Source organism: Trichoplax adhaerens, genomic scaffold, assembly GCF_000150275.1.
Source record: "Trichoplax adhaerens TRIADscaffold_1 genomic scaffold, whole genome shotgun sequence".
Lineage (NCBI taxonomy): Eukaryota > Metazoa > Placozoa > Uniplacotomia > Trichoplacea > Trichoplacidae > Trichoplax > Trichoplax adhaerens.
The window spans coordinates 8,969,677-8,983,865 of NW_002060943.1; the positions used below are offsets into that span (position 1 = coordinate 8,969,677).

At 32.4% G+C, this 14,189-nt stretch overlaps 1 protein-coding gene across 1 annotated transcript; it reads left to right on the forward strand.

Annotated features, from left to right (window-relative positions):
* Positions 1-2,837: 2,837 nt before the first annotated feature.
* TRIADDRAFT_37002 (uncharacterized protein) lies at positions 2,838-9,392 on the forward strand (the record flags this gene model as incomplete). The annotated part of the gene is made up of 18 exons (XM_002108109.1): positions 2,838-3,331; positions 4,040-4,313; positions 4,381-4,501; positions 4,643-4,797; positions 5,027-5,140; positions 5,263-5,397; positions 5,502-5,633; positions 5,746-5,921; positions 6,187-6,263; positions 6,552-6,679; positions 7,050-7,105; positions 7,180-7,330; positions 7,534-7,607; positions 7,767-7,871; positions 8,068-8,235; positions 8,423-8,563; positions 8,891-8,972; positions 9,246-9,392. The coding sequence occupies 18 exons, from the start codon at positions 2,838-2,840 to the stop codon at positions 9,390-9,392; spliced, it is 2,730 nt and encodes a 909-aa protein (XP_002108145.1).
* Positions 9,393-14,189: the final 4,797 nt, after the last annotated feature.

Consider the following 14,189-nt stretch of genomic DNA (forward strand, 5'->3'; position numbering starts at 1 on the left):
AGGAGACAGGAAAATTTTAAAGGGTTGACGGGTTGTAAGAAAATTTGACTTTAAAAGCAAACAGAATTGCTATGATACAGACAATAAAGAGCTATTTGTCATGCTAGATGATGCACAAAGTGGCTTTCGTGTCTTTAGGACGATGATAACTCGCTTGACTTCATCTCAAATATACGTATTAGTATATTTTGATAATTAAAATTTATGACTTTCTTCAATTTGAATTACTTACTCGTATTTGCCATTCCCCCGCTTGTAAACTTAAATTGTAAATGAGCTTACTTTTTCTATCATAGAATATGTTGATTTTACAGCAACGTAATCGACTTATAAAACCGTATTCTATTTGAGCACTCCTTCAAACATTTTGACGAGTAAATGCGATTTTTGTACAATACGGCGACTCATTCAAATAATTTTAATAATTTCCCACTTTCGTATGACTTGGGAGCCAAAATATTCCGTGATAGAAATAGTAAACTTTTAATAGCTTAAGCTCCCGTAAGAAAGATGATGCTGAATACGAGTAATATATCTAGGTACTTTAAATTAACAAAAAATTTCGAAGTCTCGAAATATTTGAATATACCTATGCACTATTAGGTTAAAACCAGGTAAGAATCATTTTTCCGGGCGTTCAAAAGGCATTATATATTAAACCACAGAGGTAAAAGCCTATCGATTATCCTCTACATCTTCGGTATTTGTTGTATGTTAATAAATTGATTCTTAAAAATGTTATATGGACTAATTTACTGTCTTAAGAATCTGTAAAAAAGCATAACGGTATCTGGCCTTTGATACAGTAATCATGATTCAACTGGGCTTGTGTGTGATCGTAAAAGTGCGCTTTGATTAATTACCGAAGTAGTGAATATAGTGGGATCGCCTTGTCATTTACATCATTGTAGTATAGTACCGGTACATAATTTTTAACCTAGTAGTTACAGAGTAATTTACAGAGCTAAACTGTACCAGATCAATAGTCTATGGCTATTAAATATTTATACACGTAGTTACTAAACAGCTTCTGACAACGCCTGCGTTTATTTTCCATAATTACATTTATAGATTATAAATTGCAATTAAAGCGGAAGTGCTACCGTCATAGTCGTCCGTAACATAAGCATATACCGTATAATTTGGTTAATTCAATTATTTTTGTTCATGTTTTTCAGCAATAAGTATTATTACAAAAATGGAGACGTGCGTATTGATATACAATATAGTACTAAGGTGCTAAATACTCCTGATCAATATGTTCTACTTGTATTTTTATACTCTACTGTCTGTAGATCATTGTGATCACTTACGCTGAGTTATGCGCAACATCAGTTGTTAGATGTTAGATCTGAACGTATACTGATATCTGTTAAGATAGAATACAATATGCATAAGTACTTTATGTCTCCCATTTAAAATTAAACTTAAAGCCTGCGGCGACGTTATAATTCATTATAGTCATTACATTGTTAGTCTATGAAAAGAAGAATATCCCTATGCAAATAATCATATTTTATTCTTTAATAGGCAAACATCATATCCCTACTAAAAGCACTATATGTCTGTAGTCGTATTGTGTCCGTATATTTATAATCACTCTGAATGATGTAGGCAATTGACGTACTGTAAATGTAGTTTAATTTCATCAATGAACTTGATCAGGAACGAAATTTTAACACAACAGCAACAATCAAGTACTGACTTAGATGAAATTTAAGACTGTACTGTACATTGTACAGTGTATAGTATAAGCCTACATAAGACCATATTAGCTTATCATAAGAATGAAAAATAAAATTGTATGCTGTTTCCTTACAAACTAATCATTACTTACAATAAAATACGGCAATACAACTGTAGTAATAAGACGATAATCTATTTTAGAAATTGATATACGTTTTAGACTGTCTTTCATGCTAGGATTAGGGTCAACAAATTTTTCAACGCTGTTATGGATTACACTGTAATATACGTTGCTCGGGAGATGTAGTGTACTGTATTTAATGTATTGCTATGGCTAATTATAACAATTATTAATCTAGGCTGTCAGTTGACTCCTCCTTTTAAATATGTTTTTATAGTAATATCGAAGAATAGAAAATAATTTATATATAGATGTGATGCATAACAATACTTTTAGCTAGAAAATGGAGAGATTCACCATAATTTAAAACCCTCCTTCTACTGTCGTGTCTACTTATGCGTATACGTTATTGACGTGCATTGTAGTCGTTAATAAACAAAAGAAAGTGTACTGGGCTTCCGCTGGTGCGTTTATTCTATGCACTTTTATGTCAAATAGCATTTTATACTTCTGTCTTAGACTATTTTCTCACTAACACCTGTAGATAACAAATCAATGAATTTTACGTCCTAAAAGTTGGTGTTACGAAGCAGTTGACTTTCCAAAGAATAGTATTAAGAAAAATCATTAAATCTTAACCCTGTATTTTTTAGTTCTTCTTTTTTACCAAATGGATGATAATTAACTTACACATATTGTAGTCTAAGAAATAATTTGATTTCATTAGGCCGCCCTTATTAAATTATTTAAACATCTTCGCATAAAATCATCCTAGTTTTCTGTTTAGTCAATTCTTTGATTTATTTGGTTATTAGTACTTTACTATTTAACCGAAGAAACCAAACTTAACTTCACTATGGTATCCCAAACTAAGTATCACCAGTTACCTAAGGAAGATGAAAGCAAAGAGAACGAAGGAGAAATGGGCGAACAGAAGCAAGGTCAAGTGACTATTAACTATTTTTGTGGTCGTCGTCAAGTACCACGGAAAGACTTCTACTTGATCATGGTTACTTTAATCGTCGTCTCAATGATTCTACTTGCGCTGTTTATTACCGCCGCTGCTCGACATCATAAATCTCAAACGTCATCGCAAAAGCACGGACATTCAAGAGTCACTCCATCACCGACTTTGCCTTTTCCCTATAAAAGTTTTCGATTACCGGCGTACATTCGTCCAAACCATTATTTAATTGACTTGCGCCCGAACTATGATCAGCTAACAACTGCTGGTAACGTTTCAATCAACGTTACCAGTAGTAAAAAATCGAATTTTATTATTTTACACAAGAAACATGTCAACATTCTTGACGTTAAAGTCTCAGAATTAAATAGCAAGAAAGATATCAAAGTCATAAAAACTGATGAATATCACAAATATAATTTCTACTACATCAAGTTAGAACACTACTTACAACCTAATAAAGGCTATCTTATTCACGTAAGATTTACAAGTCAAATAAAGACTAAAGTACTTCATGGATTGTATCGCAGTCATTACCGAGCAGCAAGCGGAATGACCAGGTTATATATCTCTTATTAAATTATATTTTTTAATTGACGTATGTTATTGAAGTATGTTAATACTAAATGACTAAGATTGGAGTATAGCGTTTTATTAATTTGATTGAACTTCAGTTTCTTCAGTGCAAATAGTGTAGCGAAAAATATAGCTCTATTATAGCATTACTGTTAATATGCGATTTATGTTAACTATTTTGCTCCTGCTAGCAGAAAATAACAATTAAAGTTTCAAATTGTTATATTCTACAATAAATTACTGTACCGTAGACCGTAGATAAATATAATCATTCCAATGTAAAGAATACTGATTTCATCTTTTAAGTTCGGGTAAATTTCCTATCTCCCACGACTACTTCAAGTTCAAACTACCGATCATTTGTTTATTAATTTTACAGTATAATGACCACACTCGTTTCGGCAGTGATAATTGTTTGATTATTCTCAAGCTATGATTAAATTCTGTACCGTCCATACTCCCGTAAATTGTTAAGCATATCTTCATTATGATGGATTATATTTATGATGTAAAAATGGTTATATATATTTATCTATGTTATAATTACAATTGCTCATTATAAATCGTTATATCACATTAAATCATTATAAGACTCACACTAGATAGACATTATTAGAGGGGAAACCTGTAAGAAAAGCCTAAAACGGTAGGTGATTTACTTTACTAATAAGTATTACCTTTTTCTGTTACAGATATTTGTACAGTACCCACTTGGAAGCCACTCACGCTCGAGAAATATTTCCTTGTTTTGACGAACCAGCTATGAAAGCAATTTTCACACTGACAATCACTTCACCTCCTGGCTATACAGCTATTTCCAACAGTGAAATTCATAAGAAGAAAGTTTTACAGAATAATTATACATTAAATGAATTTCATCCTACTCCTCCAATGAGCACTTATTTAGTTGCCTTGGTAGTATCTGATTTTAAAAACCTTGAAGGAAGAACTATAAATAACGTTCGCGTAAGTCAATCTCAATTTTACCATCATATCCGTTTTCCTGTATCACATAATTATTGTTTAAATTTAGGTTAGAACATGGGCAAATCCGCTTATGTACAAGTATACGAACTATTCGTTACATGTAACAATGAAGGTCATCCCTTTCTATGGAAAAACGTTCGGGGTAGCCTATCCTTTGCCTAAGATGGGTATATATGGTTTACTTTGATAATTTTACACGTATTAATTAGCTCATTTACGTCTATTTCGGTATTAAAGTATATGGATTTATATGTTTCTTCTTATATAATATAATGTAAAGACTACTAATCAAATCTTATTTGAATTAGATCTGGTTGCTATACCGGAATTTGCTGCTGGAGCTATGGAAAACTGGGGATTAATCTTATACAGGGAAACATCAATGATATATAATAAATGGGTTAATACTTTGCGTACAAAGCAGTGGGTAACTGTTGTAGTTGCACATGAATTAGCACATCAGGTATAGTACAACCTATTTTCGTATTTATATTAGATGAACCTAAATTCATTTCTTTAGGTAGGGTATATTATAATTTTGCTTAATACAATCTAATTAGATCACTATTTTCTGGCTTTATAGTTATCTTAAATTGTATTGTACTAAGTGTTCTTTCTGCTTAAGTTGTATTACTGTATTAATATATATTATTTATTTTCTACTGAATATCTTTCTTGATTTATTATACTAGTGGTTTGGAAACTTAGTAACGATGAAATGGTGGAGTGATATTTGGCTTAATGAAGGTTTTGCAGCCTTTATGGAACATGTTGGAACAAATCATGTTGCCCCTGAATTTCAAATGGTAGAATAATATTTACGATGAATTTTGTTAATTTGCTGTTTGGTCATATATAATTATGGACTCTTAGGACAATAATTGTTATTTATCTATCTCATGTTCTAACTAGTATGTTGTATACATAGATGAAGCAGTTTCTATTGCGAAATTTTCGTCGGGCACAGTATGCTGATAGTCTTCCTACGATACATCCTCTTGTATCTACGGCAACTAATAGCGATCAGATCGAGTCCTTATTTGACAGTATTTCCTATAAAAAGGTAGTCAAGATAAACTACTTTGTCGAAGAATTACAAACTGCTATTTCATAGTATAATTCTACAATATTATGCTGTGTAGTCATGCTATCTATTGGTTAATGTAGGGAAGTTGCCTTATAAGAATGGTGCGGGATTATTTAGGCATACCAAACTTTAATCAAGGAATTCGCCATTATTTATCTACGTATAAGTATAAGAATGCAGATCATAATAACCTATGGCAGGCTCTGCAATGGGCAAGTAAAATTTGGTTGATTTTATTTTTATGATGAAGGGATTAGGTACACCTGTTTACCATCTGGATATATACGTACAACATTTACTAAGTTGAGGCTTTTAAAATAATAGGCTAGCCATGGTAAAGTTAATATCTCTTCGATGATGAGTACTTGGGCCTTGCAACCTGGCTATCCAGTAGTAACTCTTGGAAGTCATAATAACAATGGTACAGCAACTATTAGTCAGCAAAGATTTCTGTCTGTTCGAAAATCGAAATCTGGGGATTACGGGTCGATAACTGCCTCGTGAGTAGATGCGGTCACTATTTTTATAATATTCAAAGAAGTCTTTCAAGAATTAGGCAGCAACATAGCATTAGCTTAAAGTTATTACGAAGATACAGTCGGAAATGCAAATTGTTTATATATCTACGTGCTATAACTTTCTATCTATTTCGATAAGCGATACTAGCGATGTTTGTACTTCGATCTTGGCACGTGAGATTTAAAAATAAATTAGATATTAAATTCGCTAATATTAATATTATCTTATCATTTTAACCAATACCAGGTCCCTTTGGCATATTCCCATATCATTTCAGACAAAAAATAACCGGACTGGTAAATTCATGTTGTTGAAAAGGGCCGGTATGTTTCAAGATAACTAAAATACATCAATGCATTATATATATCAATTAATGATCGGTATCAGCCGGATAGAATTTCGTAGCTATTAACTGCAAATCATTAAATAAATATAAATTGTAACTTGGTAGCTAGTACTACCTTTTAGAATGTTTTCATATATATTTGATCAAAGCAGTGAATAGCCAATTTGTACCATGTGCATAATTGCTAGGCGCTATCAACCGAGTATTCGTGAATACTAGTAGTATTTTCTAATTTGTTTTAATAAATCATAAATGTTTATTTCAGATATTTTTCCGTGGAAAAATACTGATGGATGGATAAAATTGAACTCTAACCAAATCGGCTATTTTACTGTTAATTATAACATCCAAAATTGGAATTCGCTGACAGATCAGTTAAAGAAAGATTTCTTGGTAATACATTGAAATTGAATAAATACAATAGCTTTATGATAGTAAAATAGACCATCAAACTGTTCCATCTATTTAAAATCTAGGACCAAAAATAAATACATTTGCGATTATAAGCTAATACATAATAGTTTTATATTTATACTCGTACGATAGTATGATGATTTATTTGGGAAAAGGTATTCCACTTGCGTTATTATATTCTTAAAAATTGAACTATAACGCCAACTAAATCGGTATTAAGCGAAAATTATTGAATTTACGAACGAAACTAGACAATTATCGCTATTACCATAAAAATTGTCGGAATGTTTATAAGTTATTCATTAATTCAGTATGATGACCAAATTATTGCGACTTTTTGATATTACAGGTGTTCAATGACATAGATCGCTATCAGCTCTTAGGCGACACTTACATGTTAGCTAGGTATGTGAGAACATATTGCGGATATTGTAAGATATGCAATGCATTAACCAAACCGGGAAACTGTTATCAAATAGGCCTGGCCTGCTAACCATAAAAGTCTTCCTTAATATGACAACCTACCTATTTAAAGAAAAAAATTATCTTCCCCTATACGCCGGTTTATATAGTTTAAGCGTAATCAAGCAGGCGATGTCATATAACAAAATTATCCACCAAAAATTCGAGGTAACTGTTTAATGATCAAATGTTAAATAGTTTGCTTTCCTATAAATTTTTAAAACCATGACGTAATTATTAAAAAGATCCAGAAAATAAACTACAGTGTATAGACTGCCATTATTAATAATCGATTATTGATTTCTAATTACCATTTATGGTTAGTAGTCAAATCCTTATTATTGATCTATTATCGTAATAACCAAATCTAGGCATATATCTATCGTTTGATACGACCTCAGATTCAGAGATTAGGCTGGAAACATCAAGCTTCGTATTTGCAGAGGTAACTAGATTTTATTACTTGTCTTGTTTATCATTATAATTATTAGCGTTCTCTTATTGATATCTACAACTTCATGAAGGACTGCAGTTTACTATCACTTTTTTCATCTATAGTTTTCACGGACTTGCATTTTGATTAATTACTTTATAATCCATCTAGTAAATTACAACATCTAATTTTGGTCTATGGCGTTCACTACAACGATAGTACAATAAAGTCATATAGTTTATCAGCTTATCATCAGTGGGTTTATAATAATACCAGGTAAGACTTAATAATTGCGTATCGCTTGTAGTTTTTAAATTGAATCAATAATCCAGAATAGGTGATAAAGCTATTGAAGTAGTTTAATCTCAGTAATTCTAAGGATTTATGAATACAGTTATTATATTGTAATTGAAAAATTTTATATAAGATAATTTTATATTAGATAACTTAGCGCGATTGTTTCGTATCATAGACTGCCTACGAAATTTCGTAGCCTTATCCTATCGGTAGCTATGAAATATGGTGGGCAACCGGCAGAAAAAGTTATGATGGATAAATATTTACATACAAGTTCATCATCTATGAAACGTTTATACTTTGCAATAATGGCTACATCAAAAGATCCTACATTTCTAAACAAGTATGGAATATAGCTACATAATTAAATAAGCAAATAAGTTTGTGAAATGAACTGAAAAATGTCTTGTAATAGCAGAAATTAGAAATCTATTAAATGTTAAAATTTTAATCGATCAGAGCAACAGTGCTTCTATACTTTTATATTATCTATTTTTGCTTAAGATTTCAATCTTTTCTTGGCTTTTTAGGCTATTGGTCATGACTTTGGATCCCAGTAAAGTAAGAATTGAAGAAACTGTAACGTATATGAGTTCTGTTGCTAGGAATTCTGTCGGATCTAAACTCTGCTGGGAATTCTATAAGAAGCATTTTCAAATTATTCATAAAAGGTATGCAATTATTATTACTGATAATAATTATTGGGTAAATGACCTGAATAGATGAGTATCCCTAGTGATATATAAATGATGAGTATTGACGTCATTAAATTTATATATTAATATAATAAAACACGATGTACTATTAATCTATTCATTTAAAACTGGAAGCGGTTATAGTAGTATTTTCTTTCTTGTTATAATCCTTAATATGTGTTGATAAGCGTATATAATTTGTTTAATAAAGCACGATCGATCAAAGTTAGAGAGCTATTTATTATATATTGGAATGACTATCAAAGTATTAAAAAATATTTTCTACGTGACATTGATTTACAGGTATAATTCAGAATCCTTTTCGTTATCTCACTTGATGAATTCTCTTACTTCCCGATTTAATACTGAAGCCCAGTACAAAGAGGTATCTAAATAGCAATTTTCCATTATTTAATACTCGCACGTATGATATCCTAAAACTTAGTTCTTTAACAAGCTAATGTACTGGATGTTGCAGTATATTCGAATGCACAATATGATTAACATTGTACATTAAGTATTTTTAAACGATATAATGACGTTTAACGCTTACTACCGTACTATTAAACAGAGCTTAATATAGAATGTAGAAAAGTAAAATTTCAGAAATAAGGATATTTATTATTTATATCTATCTTATAAAATCAATAATCATTAGGTAAAGGACTTTTATCGTGTGCATAATAATGTCGGCGTGGCAAAATCTACAATTCCAATTATCCTATCGAAAATCCGAGCTAGAATTGATTGGAAGATATTAAATGAGGCTGATGTAATACAGTGGGCAAACAAACATTTAACTTAAATGAATCGTATTAGATATCTTCATATACCTTTTAAGAAGAAATAAGGTCAAATCTAGTTTCATTTTATGGGATTACGTATGTTATATAATTATACATACAATACAGTACTGTCATAAAGTAAAATGATTCCGAATGTTAATTACGGCTATTATGTGTTTCATATTTAGCTTATTGTTGATAGATTTGATGACACTAATTTAGCTGTTTTCTTCATGATCTGCTGTATCTATCGCGAAATAGTGAAATTGCAGATTTATAGTGCTATCATACCTACTTCAACTGCTGTACAATATTGAATTGCACATTTCTCAGCCTTTTTATCTCTTTATGGCATATAGTATTATATATCATGTGATAGTACTGTATCTGCTGCCGGTTAAAAATCCATATAATAATTGAATTAAAATATTCCATTAGGTGTGTTTCAATTTTTTTACAAACCATATCAATCATTATATAATTAGATAATATTTATTACAATAACTAATTGCGTTTGTAACCTAATACACATTACTGCATAACAACTTATTCAGGATACCAATTACCAAGTATCCACTAGGGTCTTTTAACGTACTTCTTTAATTGCAATCAGTACCGTACTTAAAACACATAGTGATAAGATACCTATTTACATGTATATTATCATTTAATTAGAAGGTAGCTCCCTTTCTTCTAGATCATGACTAGAATATCGCCTAGTAAATTTGTAGTTACGAATGCGGTAATGTACTGTCTAATACCGTATAATACATGTATTTTAAGTGCCTTTATTTCAAGATAAAATGATTTTCGTGTTTTGCTAGTATTTATGTAACATCTTCATAGAGGTTAACTTACATACTGAATTGTGACTCATTTGAAAACTTATGTACGCGTACAATAAAATAAAATAAATAAATAAGTGTAATTTCGAACTACGGTAAAATTGCGTGTTTTTCGTTTACTTTAATGATTGAGAAAGTCTATTCACTCTTTGCCTAACAATTAATGATCTAGAGGCTTTTGTTTCAGTTTAAAATCTTTTAACGACACCGTGATTCCCGCAAATGCCGTACAACAAAATACCATTCAAAGTTAAAAAATAGTTACATTAATCATGGATTTTTGAGGATTATTTATTAGCTACAGTCTCAGGCTCATAGAGTCAAACTCAAACATCTATAATACTCGTATACAATAGCATAAAACTTGTCGTGAGATGCAGTAATTTTCTCTGGAGTTGATTAGGCATCATGACCAATACAGTAATCTTCCTTCTTCAGGTTAAAAAGTAAAAAGTAAAGTCAAAATTAGCCGGATTAATATCTGTACAGTGTGTACAGTACACGGCACAAGTTTCGTTGATCAATTACAGTACTGCTGTAACTGCGCCTACAGTATGATCTAGTATAGTACAGTGCACTAGTCCATATTTCTCTATAGCTGAGAACAATGGGACTGTAGAAAATTTGACTTTAAACTGTAGAACAACTTACGATTATTACTATATTACGCCGTAAATATTGTATAAAATAGAAATTGAACTACATACTTCAAATATACAACTCATATGCTATCGATTGATATAATTTTACCCTAAGCTGGTCGATACTTCTACATGTATTCCATTTTTTAGTTATCTACTGCGAAATTAATCACGCTCTGTACTGTACAGTACACTACAGTACAGTACAGTACAGTACAGTGCACTCAGGTCTACAGTGCAGTACTGTACATGTGTACTGTACAATAGGCAACTTTTTCAGGGCGGACGGACTGACGATCACTGACGTCTGATGTCACTTTCGCCTCTCTTGACGTATTTTGTACAGTACAATACTGTACTGTACAGCATCGTACTGTGCAAACAGGGACCTCTAATAATGAATGACTCAGTTTATTACCGTACTGTTCAGTGTAGAGTACTCTGATGTCCTGTACTGTACTGTAGGCTGTAGAAAGTAAAAAAAAATGGGAAAGTCTCTGGCTGTAGCTTCACACTGTGAGTGACAGTTGTGACAGTGAAGCTCTGAGAGGAGTCGCTGCGAGACTGCATTTAGCCCAGGTGATAATAATCGTACCGTACCGTACCGTATAGCGGTCCTACTGTGCTATTTTATTTGTGGAGGTGTTCTGATTTCTGCATGTTTTCTAGCTCACAAATACCATACAGTCCTTGCTGGATACGGTAAATCGGTAATCGCCCATCTCGAAGAAGGACGTAAAGCTGATTGAAAAATTGTGGTTAAAGTTCAGAAGCTAGCGTGTATTCCGACAGGTGAAAGAAATTTTAGACAGTAACTATAAATTGATATTGACCAGTATAAACCTTGTAGGCTAATCAGACTTTTCTGGTACTTGTAACAATCTGCATAAACAATTCCACTTCATACCGTATTGATGTTGAGCATATCCAATTCTCCATATAGGATATTGTATGAGTTTTAATGTACTTTATCTCTGTCCAAGGCTATATTGTTCATTCCGTTGCTAAAGATTGTTCCTTCGCTTGCTTTAGGTAGCCATCATGTCGCAATCGTTAGCGCTGAGGATTGTCCTCATCCATCTGCATGTGAAACAAATTAAAACAATGAAAGTAAGTGGATCAACATGACTTTATGAATTTTGCTTCTTGTGTTTTTTTTATCCTTACATCGTATTGAAATGGAATTGAAATCTTGCAAGATTAAGGCACACAAGTCAGGAGAAATTAATATGTGATTGATCTTGAATTGTACTAAGTAAAATCTTGACAAATTTTTGCTATGCCTTGCTTTCCATTGAAAAGTCTATAATGGACCTGGTAGTGTGACTCATAATACTCTAGTCTTGATACGGCATTATTGTTTGAATGTTTTCTACCTCCTGTCTGGGTAGTACGGTACTATTGGTACGTCCAATCAATGTGATCGTCCATCACCACCAAGGCTCTTCTACTTTCCTTCAATACATTACAATTCTGGTGTTAAAGTAAATTGTCTACAGTATTCCAACTGAGCAAGATTCTGGATTTTATTGATGTCTTCGTACTTGCCATGCTTTCAAATGTATGTTTAGTCATTAGTCTACTCTAGGCTTTTTACAATGTTGGCAAACTTGAGCCATTGAATGGATTTACCCTACGTTATCTTACTGTACAGTACTGTATATGCTGTAGTACAATACTGTATTGTAGTGATTGTAAATGAATTACACCAGCAATAAATACGTATAGGATACGCCATGCTTACAGCTAGAACGTGTTCATGCCATCTAAATGGTTGACCAAACGGCCTACTGGTAAGACCGATTCATTAGAAGAACAGTACTCTTGCTTTATGACGGAAATAGCGGATAGGCTATTTGGGGACTAGACCCACTGACGACTGGAAGTACTTTGAGATTGAATGGTAGATGCGCGTGGGTTTTTTGTTCACTAAATCCAAAATATGATTTCTAAGGATTCAGTACTCTGAGGAAGGATTCGGATTCGATTTTACCGGATGAGAATCGGATTTCGTAGTGCACAATTCACTTGATCGCTGCCAGCAGTCGACATTACACCGTAATTAAGACTGAACTGTGCTGTGAACAGCACGGTACGCTGTAGCGACACAGTAGTTGATTGCTGAGCTCTTTAATCGGGCCTAATTTTAATTTTGTCCAATACGTAAGATGTGTTTTGACGTAATTGCAAATAGTGTACAGTACAATCAAATCGTAGTTGCTACAATACAGTATTTGATTCGTGAAATGATAGCGGTAGCATTGTTACCTGGGTAGTTTCTCGTATACTAGCCAGTCCTTTGGTGCGATAGAATAGTCATTTATGTAATAATATTGTGTGTGGAGCTTTTGCTTCGCATTGTTTTCAAACAGAATCCCGTAGTGTGAGGACCTGATTGGCAGATGATCGATAGAGCTTATGATTAATACGACAGAATGACAGCACAGTAGTAATCGATATCGCGTAGTTAGATACCTTCCGCATCTGATAATGACAGCATTATGCGTACACGTACATTGTATACCCGCATACCATAGTCCATTGAAAAAGCTGTTAAAGAGGTTAACAACTTGTTTAAATAGCGTTTGACGTTCCTCCCTGTAATTAGGTGTTTCTAATGCTAGTATAGTAAGCAGTAATAGCGAGAGTACAGATACTGTATAAGTCAGTATAACCCAATGACTATAATGTAATCATATAAATTAATTAATTATAAAAGCCCTCAAGTGACAATTAAAGGATCATATTTGCTTTTCTATAAATTATTTGAATCAATTTGTTTACGTTAACCTTGACGGACTCACTTTTCAATACAGTGCATGATGTTTCCTGAACTTTGTTCCTAAATCGTATCGAAATTTAGGATTTTAAAGTGATCTTGTAGAGGACATAGTATTCTGTGGCTTTATACATCGTTATGTAATTTTAATATTTGCATTGAAAAAGGTTAAAATGCTAGAGTTGTAATTACTTTATACACACGCAAGTGTTATAGACATTTGTACGAATATAATCGATGAGATTGCATGATTCAGCCCAACCCAGAGAATCGAATAGCTCTACATTCAGTATTTCACCTAAAATGCCTTATTTCATTCACGAATCCCTAGTTGTGCCACCTCTTGGTAATACAGTACTTAAATCTTGCGCTAAACTGTACAGTAGCTGAAGAATATATAATGTGTACAGTACATAGCACATTACTAGGAGATAGTATGCCTTAGCAATTCTAACGGTGTAAGAGCGTAGTGAGAAGCAGCGGCTAATACCTTTATTCTTTAGTATTCCCTGGAAAGATATTGAACTCGTCTTTGTTTTTATCTATTTTTAT